At 36.8% G+C, this 13,562-nt stretch overlaps 1 protein-coding gene across 3 annotated transcripts in view; it reads left to right on the forward strand.

Annotated features, from left to right (window-relative positions):
• Positions 1-13,562, forward strand: part of MGAT4A (alpha-1,3-mannosyl-glycoprotein 4-beta-N-acetylglucosaminyltransferase A) — a 115,628-nt gene that overhangs the window by 77,323 nt on the left and 24,743 nt on the right. For all 3 annotated transcript variants that reach the window (XM_029937197.1, XM_029937195.1, XM_029937196.1), the window contains exons 6-9: positions 1,154-1,200; positions 2,894-3,007; positions 4,602-4,677; positions 13,220-13,334. In XM_029937197.1, coding sequence (XP_029793057.1) covers positions 1,154-1,200; positions 2,894-3,007; positions 4,602-4,677; positions 13,220-13,334 — 352 coding nt within the window. The remainder of the gene's footprint in view (positions 1-1,153; positions 1,201-2,893; positions 3,008-4,601; positions 4,678-13,219; positions 13,335-13,562) is intronic.

A 13,562-nucleotide genomic window follows, 5' to 3' on the forward strand; every position in this document is an offset into this window, starting at 1 on the left:
TTGGCTATTGTAGAAAGTGCTGCTATGAACATTGGGGTACATGTGCTCCTATGCATAAGGACTTCTGTATCCCTTGGGTAAATCCCTAGCAGTGCTACTGCTGGGTCATAGGGGAGTTCTATCAATAGTTTTTTGAGGAGCCTCCACACTGTTTTCCAGAGCGGCTGCACCAGTTTACATTCCCACCAACAGTGTAGGAGGGTGCCTGTTTCTCCACATCCTCGCCAGCATCGATAGTCTCTTGATTTGTTCATTTTAGCGACTCTGACCGATGTGAGGTGGTATCTCAGTGTGGTTTTGATTTGAATTTCCCTGATGATGAGTGACGCTGAGCATCGTTTCATGTGCCTGTTGGCCATCTGGATGACCTCTTTGGAGAAGTGTCTATTCAGGTCTTCTGCCCATTTCCTCACTGGATCATTCATTTTTCGTGTATGGAGTTAGCTCAAGCGGTTACTTCACGTCTGGTTGTTCCTGCCTTTTATATTAATGGGTTAGGAAAGGGAGGCTCACAGAAGTGACTTTCAATTATACATGCTAGGATCTACAGAGAAATCTTAACCTAGGTTTTATGATTTCAAGTGGAAAAGTCTTTCTCTGTTTTTTATTCTGTTATTTATTCACTACTTCTAGTTCAAATATTTCAGAAGAGGTAGAAATAATTTCTGTAATCAGATTTTTCTACTGAATTAAACAAGGGCAATTGAAAGTAATAAAACTGACATCTGCTTATTATATTAGTAAGTACTCAGTGATATATCATAGTGCAATAAAGCAGAATAAAGTAGAAATGCAAATCCATAAGCCATCTGATTATTTAATTCAGTGCTTTCATTGAATGTTGTAATTTTTTATTTGAATTCGTTATCAAGAGTTTAATAAGGGGTGCCTGGGTGGCTCAGTCAGTTAAGCCTCTGACTTCGGCTCAGGTCAGATCTCACATTCATGGGTTCGAGCCCCGCGTCAGGCTCTGTGCTGACAGCTAGCTCAGAGCCTGGAGCCTGCTTCCGGTTCTGTGTCTCCTTCTCTCTCTGACCCTCCCCCTCTCATGCTCTGTCTCTCTCTGTATCAAAAATAAATAAAAGCATTAAACAAAAAGTTTAATAAGAATTAAAAAACATTAATATATGTACATTTTTTTTCTTTTTCCCAGACAGATAGTGATTATGTACACAGTGTTGTAGCCAACCTGGAGAAAGAGTAAGTTGTTAAATATGAAAATGATATTTTAGTTACTGTTACTTCTTGGCTTTATGATAAAAAGAAAATGTTTTTTTTTTATAGTTGCTTTCTCTGTGGAGTTCATTGTTCATTGGGTTACCTATCATTGGTCTTTAACCTTATCATAAAGTAGATGCATATATATCCAGTTTTCTGATGATGGATAAATTAGTGTATTTCAATATAGAAAAGATTTGGATATTATGCATATGTAACCCTACCCAGTAAATTCTTAATCTTGAAGACAGTGAATATAGAGAGAGTCCGTTGACCAAGGAAAAAACTTCTATCAGGGTAGATAGTCTTGCACCAGTTTCAAACCTCAGTGCTAAATTATGGCCAAATCTGTTCTATTCTGCAAAGATTGAGTAACAATTTACTGTGAGCAAGGCACTTAGGCAACTAACAGATGGAAAGCTTAGTAAGTTTCAGATATTAGTATTTATATTATCTTCATAGTTTTAATAGTGATATAAAACTAGTCTTGATAAGGGTTTCTTCACTTAATTTTACCTGTTTTTGCCCTGAAAATGTATCTTTTACTTAAAAAGACAAAAAGAGGCAACAGTTACTTGTGAACTCTATATTTAATCTGGCTCTTTCTTTGTCCATCAAAATGCTAAAACTAGAGATTTAAAAAAATACATGCAGAGTTCAGAATTGTGCATTTGTCAGATTTCTTTCCTCAAGTGCTCAATTTCTTGGCAGCCTTTATATAAATACAATTTAGTATAGGCTCCTTAAATATAGGAACAAGGCAATGACTATTGGCCCCTCCTCCCACAGACCATGTGGATGGGTCTCTGGGGCTTATGCTGTGATTTTGTCAGTTGTCTTCGTCCTCAGTGTATAGGAAAACCAAGCCCAGAAAAAGGTACATTTACGCATGAAGAACATACGTGCGAAGGCAGGTAGTTCCACAAGAATTTTGTGGAGATTTGCAAAAACTAAGGGAGAATGCAAATGTGAAAGAAATTAGATTTGAGTTAGTGAAGCTGCTTATAAAAACTTTGGAACAGATTTTCTCAACCTTGGCACTATGACATTTTGGGGTAGACAGTTCTTTGTTGTGAGGACTGTTGTGTGCGTTGTAGGATGCGTAGCGGCATCCCTGGTGTCCACCCACTAAATGTCAGTAGTACTACCCACAGTTAGGACAACCAGATTCCTCCACACATTGCCCAGTGTCTGCTTGGGGAACAGAATGGCTCCCAGCTGAGAAGTGACTAGTTTAGAATGACATACAGTTTATAACTCATAACTAAGAGTTGAATAACTGATTTTTTCATAAATATATAGAGACACACACATTCAATAGTTTATTCTTCTTCAATTCTCTATTTTCTGTAATACCTTGATTTGATTTTTAAAAATTTTGATACTTTTTAGGAATATAACATATGCAGTTGGCCCAGGATTTCTAAGGATAGTAGCACTTTACACTGTTTTTAAAGCATTATTAAAAAAGAAAAAACCCAAAACCTTTTTGTATTGGAAAAATTTGCATTTTCTGGCAAGGAAAATCAGTGATGAGCTACTTCACTGAGCACTGTGATGTGACCGTAACAGTTTACCTTACTGATGTGTTTTATGTTAAACACAGTAAGTTGAGCGTTAAGATAAATAAAATCCCACAGAACTTAAGTAACTCACCTATCCTTTCTCATGGTAGATTTTCTAAAGAAATCAGTTCTGGCTTGGTGGAAATAATATCACCTCCTGAAAGCTATTATCCTGACCTGACCAACTTAAAGGAGACATTTGGAGACTCTAAAGAAAGAGTAAGGTGAGCCTGTGTTAACAATCCTCCACCCTTGTGAGTATGATACATGATAAATATAACTCTCGTTTATTGACACGGAGCACATTTTAGGGTTGAGCTAATTTGTGAGAGCTAATGAATTTTGGTTCTTTTATTGGAAATTCTGATGAGAGGTTGAATTTGGTATGTTCAGTAACTTTTACAGCTGCTTTTCTATGGTGTTATACCTTTTTGTAATGTTTTCAATACAATTCAAAAACTAGTTCAGATAGAAATCTCATGTTTGTATGCAAAATAAATGAGAACTGATTCCGTGAAAGTGATAAAAACAATAATACTGTTCTGCAGAATATTACAATAAATATAACTTGTCAACTGGATTTTTTTATTGTCTCTGACTTTCTAAAGCTGAAGGACTTTAAACTTACATTGTGCTGTTATTAAAAACAATTTAATCTAAAAGACATTGACATTGGTTTTAGATTTTCTGTAGGCAGAAAAAAGGAAAAATATAGTGCTTTGGGAAGAGATTTATTGTATTTCTTGAGTGAATTTTTCTGAAAGATATGTCCACATACTTGGTTGTCTCTCAATAAATAGAATTTTAGTTTAAAAAATTTAGGGTTGAATTTGGTAAAAATTTTTAGGTCATCTCATTAAATTCAAAACAGCTTATAAACAGCTTAACTAGTTTTTACAAACACTTTCCTTATTCAACATTAGTCTGTTTCTGCAGGCTACCAGGAATTCACTGAAAATATGTTTTGGGTTTTTTAAGCACTCAGTGCAGTACTTATTAATTTCCACCTGTATGCAAAGCACAGTCCTGGTCACCAAAGCGTGATCCCCAAAGTATAATTTCTGAAGTACCAATTTCCAGAGATATTACAATGTTAAATTTGAAAAAACTCCTGTGGTCAAAGAAGTTTGGAAAATACTGGACTAAAAAGGTTTTTTTTAAGTTTATTTATTTATTTTGAGAGAGAGAGCGTGAGAGAGCGAGTGCGCATGAACACCAGCAGGGGAGGGACAGAGAGAGAGGGAGAGAGAAAGAATCCCAAACAGGCTCTGTGCTGTCAGCATAGACCCCGATGCAGGGCTTGAATTCATGAACCTCACGGTTGATGACTCTAGCCAAAGTCAAGACTCAGATGTTGAACCGACTGAGCTATCCATGTGCCCCAGTTTTTTTTTTTTTCCAACAGATGTATTAACTATTGGATATTTCAATGCCTCTAATATATTAATATGTCTCCAGAAGGATAATATATGTGCTTCCCAAATTTACTTGACATTAGATTCCATTTTTCCTCAGGATGTCTTGAGGATTAATGTTTTGGGGAATATGTTTGGTAAAGGCTTCATTAGAGAAAAGTGAACTCTCTTTCATGCTCTCCTACATGGATATATCATGTGTATATATGTGTATGTATGTGTTTTTGTATCTATAGGTAGATAATCTGCATATATGTATATTGTATACTGTGTATATGTAATGTATGTGTATTATTATAAAGTATCACAACACACAATATGTACTATAAAATGTTTACATCTAATCTTATTTTGCTAAATTTGAGTCTGATTCCTAACTTACTTTTGAAAATTTTTATTTCAGATGGAGAACAAAGCAGAACCTAGATTATTGCTTTCTAATGATGTATGCTCAGGAAAAGGGAATATATTACATTCAGGTAAGCATGATTTTTTCCGCTTTAACGTTTTTCACACTTTTGAGGAAGTAATATTAAGAGTATGTGTTCATTGAAACAGGAAGTTTTGAAAGCATAAACCCTCTAAGATGTGTATGTTGCTAATAATATATCATAGAGCAGAAAGTAGTCACTGATAATGTGGGCTCTGCATTTCCATTCTTTGGTTCAGCCCAAACACTAACTTTCCAGTTAACAGTGTGATGATGGGGAGGTCACTCATCTCTTTCTTTTTCTCCCATCCCTCCATCTCTGCTCTCATTCTCCCTCTCTCTACTGTTAAAAAGAATTAAGGTTTAATTACTTAGCAAATTTTAAAGAAGGATTTTTCATAGTTTTTTTTTCCCCTTGGTCTTAGTGTAGGATAGGTTATTTTTGGTTTTGGTTTTGGTTTTTGCATGCTACAATATATATTTATACTGAAGATAAGAATAAGTGTGTTATGATGTGGGTTTTAAGTTAGTCAGGTAGGCAAGAACTTAAGTAATTCTAGGAAGCTCTTCTAAACCCCCTACTTCTTAGTGACATTACAATTGGAATTTCATATTCCTTTTTCAAATGCAGATACTGCACACTATGCTTATCTTTTTTTTTTTTTTTTTTTTTGTTAAAAAGTTTATTAGATCCTTCCCTGGAAGTATATTTTGATTGATGAGAATGGTAAAAAGAGGCTCTGGGTCCGTGAATCAGAAAGGAAATAAATGGTTTGCAGCTGCTGGCAGAGGTTTGGGAGGGAAGGAAAGAAGGAAAAGCCCCCTGTCACATGGGGAGGCTGACTTACTGAGGACAGACTTTGTCTCCTTTGACATTTTATTTTGGGCCACTGTGTTCAAAGGTGCAGGAACCTTTGGTTCTCAGGCTGGGAAGTGTAAATGATGATAGGGTCAGAATATAGCATTGTATGTAATAGTATGTGAGACTTAGGAGTGTAAAAACATAGAATCCTAAAATCAGTACATTTCCTTTAAATGTCTTAGAGAAATCTTATTTTAATTTCAAAATAATAACTTCAAAACATTTTATTTAACATACCTCCTAGTATTGTAGTGGAAACTTGCTGTTTGTTCTAGGGCCAATACATATTTACACTGTGGTCAAGAACTTTATAGAGTGAATTTTAAAAAGTGTAGTTATATTGCTTTTAAAATTTATTTCAAATTTCTAAGGAGAGAATGGAATCTTAAAGCTTTTTTTGTGTGGAGTATAGGAAAAGTAAGCATTTAGGAAATTAAGGAAAGGATGGGGTTAAGAAAGAGGGTAAGGAAGACTTCCTTTAAGCAGGGTGTATAAATATATGTGTGGGTATATGTACATATGTGTATATATATATGTATATATATATATGTATATATATAGTGTGATAACAACAGTAGCTGTGAACTAACATTTATTGCACACTTAAACCATGTACCATGCATTGTTATTTACAGCTTGGGCTTTACACATATTAACTCCTTTAATACAACTCTTTTTCACAAGAGCAATCACCATATATACTGTCTCGTAGTCTGTCTTACTGTCATTTGACATACTATAGACATCTTTACATGCCAGTAATTACAGACTGGAATAATTTTTAATCTCATTGAAATATCATTATTCAGACATCAAAGTGACTTTACTATTGGTCATTTAGATTGTTTCTAACGTTTCAGTTGTGTCACAGATGAATCCAGTGAACATTCCTGAAATTACCCAGTTTTCCCAAAAATCATGCCTCAAAAAGGAAGGAATAACTTTATGTTGAATTCTTGACATAATTTCATATTATATAGAATTCTCTCAGTGAGTTCATTATAATTTACAAAGTATTGGTGGGAAGGGGCCTCGGGTTTCTCAGTAGGTTAAGCATCTGACTCTTGGTTTCAGCTCAGGTCATGATCTCCTGGTTGGTGAGTTGGAGGCACGCTGACAGTGCTGAGCCTGCTTCGGATTCTCTCCCTCCCTCCTTCTCTGCCCCTCCCCTGTGCATGCAGGCACGTTCTCCCTCTCTGTCTCTCCCCAAATAAATAAAATAAACTTAGAAAAAAGAAAAGTACTGGTAGGAAAAACACATTAGCCTGAGAAGTTCTCAGTTTAATACTAGTTTTGAATGTTTGTGAAGGATAGAAGTCACCTGGCAAAATTGGAGAAAAATTAGCATGGGGAAGGAAAGAGATTCAACCCAGACTTGATAATTATCCTAGGTGTGTGACTTCATGGTTGCATATGCTGGGGTATACCCTGCCCAGGATTCTGAGAGAGTGCTTTTAAAAATCAGAGTTGGGCTAGTGTGTGGCTCAGTTGGTTAAGTGTCATGACTCTGGCTCAGGTCATGATCTCATTGCACATGAGTTTGAGCCCAGTGTTGGGCTCACTGCTGAAAACACAGAGCCTGCTTCAGATTCTCCATCCCCCTTTGTTTCTGTCCCCTTCCCCCCACATGCTATATCTCTCTCTCTCAAAAATAAACACTTGAAAAAAAATAAAAAGGCAAAAGAATCAGAGTTTATTCTTTGGTCATCACACATGCCACCGTGCTAGTGTTATGTTTATGGCTTGACATGAAGTTTCATGTTACAGAATCATACACTTAGATAAAGTCCTGTGTCAGAGGCGACGTAGAAGTGAAGACTGTGTCTTCTGGAACGCTGTTGGGTGATTCAGGCACGTCCTAGGTGGCGCTGAGTTATTCTGCTGTATTACGTAACAAGGCACGTAATGTCTGGGTGCCCAACTCGTATTGATGCTGATGTTAATCAGTGGGCGTGGTGGTGTCAGCCTCATCTGTCCTTTATAAAGCTCCCCAGCAGCCCCTCCCGTGATTTCCACATTCTTTGATTATTTTTCCCAGATTAGTTACTTCATTAGAGATGGCTGAGTGATAATTTTCCTGTTCTGTAATTTGTAATGTTCTTATAAGTTGACAGTGTTCATCTATAAAGAACTTTTCCTCAACTATTTGGTTACCTTGAAAAATAGTTCACAAAGGAAAGACAGAATAAATGCCTATTCTTTCTCTTCGTTAAATACCCTAGAAATCTCCAGTGGCAGTCATTTAAAAAATATTGTTATGAACTCCTGGATTTTTCAAATATATTTGATTTGCCTCAGACCTGGCAGTCATTATTCACATTGATGCTTACAGTGGTACATCATAAGCTGGTGGGAATCTCTTCAAATTGGCTCTTGTATTCCTTCAATGTAAGTCTAGCAATCTTTGATCATTTTTTTGCTGACTGGCACAAGATTTGCACATTTCCTATGTAAGATCTACAATCAGCCATTTCTCTAAGGAGCCCTATTCTGTTTAGAAGCAAATAGTATTTAGGACCACAATCCAGGTGCTTGAGATGCGTAATGCTGTTATGATGTCTTTGCTTCCAGGCTAAACTTTTAGCCAGGAAAAGAGTATTTTATTTTTAAGGAGAAAACTCTATAAGCTCATATTGATATTCCAGGGGTGCTGGGGTGGATCAGTCTAAGAGTCCAACTTCAGCTTAGGTCATGATCCCACAGTCCATGGGTTCAAGCCCCATGTTGGGCTCTGTGTTGACAGCTCAGAGCCTGGAATCTGCTTCAGATTCTGTGTGTGTCTCTCTCTCTGCCCCTTCCCCGCTCACTCTCTGCCTTTCTCAAAATAAAATAAAGACATAAAATTGGGGCACCTGGGTGGCTCAGTTGGTTGAGCATCTGACTTCGGCTCAGGTCATGATCTTACTCACAGGTTCAAGCTCTGCACTGGGGTCTATGCCAGTAGCTCAGAGCCTGAGCCTGCTTCCGATTCTATGTCGTCTCCCTCTCTTTCTGCGCCTCCGCTGCTCCTGTTCTCTTCTCTTCTCTTCTCTTCTCTTCTCTTCTCTTCTCTTCTCTTCTCTTCTCTTCTCTTCTCTTCTCTCTCTTCTGTCTCTCTCTCTTTCTTGCTCTCAAAATAAATAAATTTTAAAAATATTTAAAAAAATAAAGACATAAAAAAAGAAAAAAAACATGTTGATATTCCCAAATCAAATGAAGATTTTAGAGTTTTTACTTAACTTTTTTGAATTTATACATGTATTTATTTTACATTGAAAGTCTTGGTTTTTAATCACAGTATCCTGATAATATTCTATAGTATATGTGAAATGCAAAATAATGGTACTATTGTCACTACTATTAGACTGATGAATGCAATTTAAATTTTCTTTGTGCTTCTCTCCACCTTAGAATATGTTATAATATGGATACATTGTCAAAATACTATGTTTTAAAGTAATTGGAAATAATTCTTTATACTATATGATCATGCTGCCAAATTAATAATGAAATTTGGTTTAATTGTTACATTTTGTATTCAGTTTTTAGCTTTTTTCATCCTTTTGAGTTCTAAAAAACTTAGAAAGTCGTAACTTTAAGATACACACAAGTCTCACTTTACTTATTTTTTATTTATTTACGTATTTATTTAATTTATTTTGCGAGAGAAAGAAAGTACTACGATTTGGGGAGGGACAGAGAGAGAGAGAGAGAGAGAGAGAGAGAGAGAGAGAGAAAATCCCAGGCAAGCTCTGCACTGTCAGCACAGAGCCCTGATGCAGGGCTTGAACTCATGAACTGTGAGATCATGACCTGAGCTGCAATCAAGAGTTGGATGCTTAACCACTTGGGCCACCCAGGCACCCCAGAAGTCCCACTTTTATCCCTGTTCTGGTCACTCTCTTTCCTCCCTCCCCCATGGGTAACCACCATTAATTTTTTATTTCTTTTTATACTTTTAAAAAATTTAAGCAGCGCCTGGGTGACTCAGTTAAGTGTCTGACTTGGGGTTAGGTCATGATCTTGCAGTTTGTGAGTTTGAGCCCCGCGTCAGGCTCTGTGCTGACAGCTCAAAGCCTGGAGCCTGCTTTGGAATCTGTGTCTCCCTCTCTCTCTGCTCCTCCCCTGCTCACTCTCTGTCTCTGTCTCTTAAAGACATTACAAAATTAAATTAAAAAATAAAAAAATAAAAAATTTAAGCAAAAATATAATATACATGATATTCTTTTTTCTGATACTGCATTTACATACTGTAAAAACAATATTTTGCATCTTTTTTTTAGCTTCCCTCTGTAAACTAATCACCAGTGAGATATAAGATTTTTTATTATTTTTTAAATGTTTATTTTGAGAGAGAAGGTGAATGGGAGAAGGGCAGAGAGAGAGAGAGAGAGAGAGAATCACAAGCAGGCTCCATTCTGTCAGTGCAGAGCCTGATGCAGGGCTCGAACTCATAAACTATGAGATTATGACCTGAGCCAAAGTCCAAAACTTAATCACCTGAGCCCCCTAGGTGTCCTCAGATGTAAGATTTTTTAAAGAATGGTTCATGCCCTGACAAAACACTGATGTCAGAGAAGCACATATGTTCACTAAAAAACCTGTACATAAAGGCTCATTCCAACTTTATTCATAATAGCCCAAATCTGGAAACAATCCACATGTTCTTCAGCAGGTGGTTGTTAAATAAACTGTGTCACATCTATACCACAGAATACTAAATAATGAAAAGAAACTATTGATACACACCACATCTGGGATCTCAGGTTAATTATGGAGACTTTAAAATCCAGTCTTAAAAGGTTGCATACTGTATGATTCCATTCATGTGGCATTCTTGAAATGACAGAATCGTAGAGATGGAGAACAGGACTGTTGGTTACCAGATGCTGGGAGTGGAGAAGGGAGGAGGTGGCTGTAGATACAAAGGGTGGCGGTAGCCCAAGAATCTTCATGATGGAACTGTTCTGTCTCCCAAAAATGGCATGGAACGAAATACACAAACACACACACAAACCTGAATGCATGTAAAACTGGAAGGTCATCGAATTGTATCAGAGTCAATTTATTGACTGTGATATTGTAGTATAGTTATACTGGAGGATGTTATATTGGGGAAGACTGGGTGAAAGGTATTTAGGATCTCTCAGTATTATTATTTTTTAATATTTATTTATTTTGAGAGAGAAAGAACATGTGTACCCAAGCAGGGGAGGAGCAGAGAGGGGAAGAGAGAAAATCCCAAGCAGGCTTCACGCTGTCAGTGCAGAGCACAGCATGGGGCTCACTCTCTCATTTTTCTCAGAACTAGAATAAATAATACTGAAATTTGTATGGAACCACAAAAGACCCTGAAAAGCCAAAGCAATATTGAGAAAGAAGAGCAAATTTGGAGGTAACACAATCCTTGGTTTTAAGATATACTACAAAGCTATAGTAATCAGAACAGTATGGTACAAGCCCCAAAATAGACACACAGATCAATGAAACAGAATAGAGAACCCAGAAATAAAAGCGGAGTTGTTTGGTGAGATGTGAGAGTGGAACAAAGCAGTTTTCCTGATTTAATGTAAAAATGTGAATTTATGGGGGCACGTGGGTGGCTCAGTCGGTTAAGTACCCCACTTTGGCTCAGGTCATGATCTCATGGTTTGTGAGTTCAAGCCCCATGTCAGGCTCTGTGCTGAAAGCTAGGAGCCTGGAACCTGCTTTGGATTCTGTGTCTCATTCTCTCTCTGCCCCTCCCCCACTTGTGCTCTGCTTCTCTTGTGTCTCTCAAAAATAAATATAATAAAATTTTTTTAAAATATGAATTTATGTATAGTAACAAATTAGTGTACTGAATTTTAAATAGGCATTTGACTATTTCATCTACATCTCTATGCATTTACGTAGTCTTATGATGGGGTGTCTGGGTGGCTCAGTTGGTTAAGTGTCTGACTTTGGCTCAGGTCATGATTTCATGGTTTGTGGGTTCAAGCCTCTCATCGGGCTCTGTGCTGACAGCTAGCTCAGAGCCTGGAACTTGTCTTTGGATTCTGTATCTCCCTCTCTCTTTGACCCTCCCTTGCTCACACCATCTCTCTCTCTCACAAGTAAATAAAATATTAAAAAAAATTTTTTTTAAACAATAAGTAGTCTTATGCTTGTTTTTTAATTTACTTACTGGAAAAATTTGGAACTGCCTGATGTTAGGGAGCATTTTTCCTTTGGGTATAGATGAGTATATTAAGGTTTGAGTGTAGGCAACTCTTCTTTTCAGAAAGAAAGGTTAGATGCCAGTGTAGGGTTTGTCTGGTGTTCCCTCCAGCTTCCCTAAAGATAAAACATGCCTTGCCTGATTCCTGCTGTAGTATTCCCTGGGTTTAGTATAATGTCTGGAACACAGTGGAAGCTCAATAAATATTTGGTGAGTCATTATCACGTCTGTCCAAGTACTCCTGTTTCTTCATAGATAGGAGGAAGAAAGCTTGTAGGACTTAAATACCTGAAAAATCTAAATACTAAAATAAGTGAAAATTGCTTAACAGGTAACTAGAAGTGATAACGTGACATTAAGAAAAGGAAAAAAACCTTAAGGTCATTAAAATCATCTGTGACTTAAAATTTTTATGAGAGGAGATTCTGGGGAGGAATTTTGCATGCACTTGGGATCTTTTATTCTTTGTCAGCTCCCAGGAGAATTGGTAAAAGTCCCAAGAGTGAACAATGCGTGGTGCTGGGGGCCATATGGGATTAACGGGCGCGCCGGATTGCTATAGCTTCTTAAGTATTTGGAAAAGAATTTTAAAATACAAAACGTGAGGGGCACCTGGTGGCTCGTCAGTTAAACATACAACTCTTGATTTTGCTCATGAGCTAACGGTTTGTGGGATCCAGCCCTGAGCTCTTAGTGCAGAGCCTGCTTGAGATTCTCTCTCCCTCTTTCTCTCCGCCCCTACTCGCTTGTGCGTTCTCTCTCTCAAAAGAAACAAATAAACATTAAAAAAAATAGAAACAGTGAGCTTTTAGGAATCCATCTTACAGAAATGAAAAGCAGTAATATGTGAATATAAGCAAATTTGTTATATCATTGTTTAGATTGGCAAAAAATGAGAAATAAGCTAGATGTGTGTCTGTGATCAGGGAAGAGTTGAATGGTTTCACATTGACACCACGGAACATTATGCAGCTAGGAAAGATATTCATAATATATTAGGAGACAAATGACAGTTTGATAATATACCTTATTTATAAAAATGTACATGTGGATGGGAACCACAAGTGCTCATGGACCTTTTGTGCTGTCTGTCCATACAGGAGGTAGCAAATAGATGCACACCCACCTTTTAACTTGGTTTCCTCAGCTAGCAGGGTTGAGAAAAAGCTGCTGGCTTTTTCTTTGACTTCGTACATGTATTACATAAAAATTAAAAAAAAAATTAAAGGCGTACAAAAATTCCTCTCATTTGGAAAGTAAAAAAGGATAGTGTGAAATCATGTTGGGTGCTTAAAAAGGATCAGAAAAGAGTAATTCATGGAGTGACTCTCCCACAGTAAGGGAGTGGTTTAGTGACTTGCAGTATGTGCCTCTTCCACTTTATTTTCCTCATTTTCTCTTAATAAAATTTATATTTTCATCATTTTGACTATTTTCTTGACTTGTATTATAAAAGTATGCTTGAGTTTTCTTATAATAAGGAAATGTCCTTTTAACTAAACCTTTCCATCTCTTTCTGATTTATTAATCTGATTGTTCAACTTTCTTTAGCTTGAAGATGATATTATTGTCAAACAGAATTACTTTAACACTATAAAAAATTTTGCACTTCAACTTTCTTCTGAGGAATGGATGATACTGGAGTTCTCCCAGCTGGGCTTCATTGGTAAGAAAAGTGTCAGATTTATCTACTTTTCAGAAATAACTGTGACTCATGGAATCTTAAGCTAATTTCTTTTACCTTCAAATTGTCTGTCTTTCCTCTGGAAATAGATTGCTTTTGAGGAAATTTAATTTAGGTAAACTTCCATGTATAAAATGATAGAAGTCACCCGAAATAGTATTTGGATACTTTTAAGATTGTACTATTTGCTGTAGAGTTTATGGGCAGCTC

Source organism: Suricata suricatta, chromosome 4 (assembly GCF_006229205.1).
Source record: "Suricata suricatta isolate VVHF042 chromosome 4, meerkat_22Aug2017_6uvM2_HiC, whole genome shotgun sequence".
Classification (NCBI taxonomy): Eukaryota; Metazoa; Chordata; class Mammalia; order Carnivora; family Herpestidae; genus Suricata; species Suricata suricatta.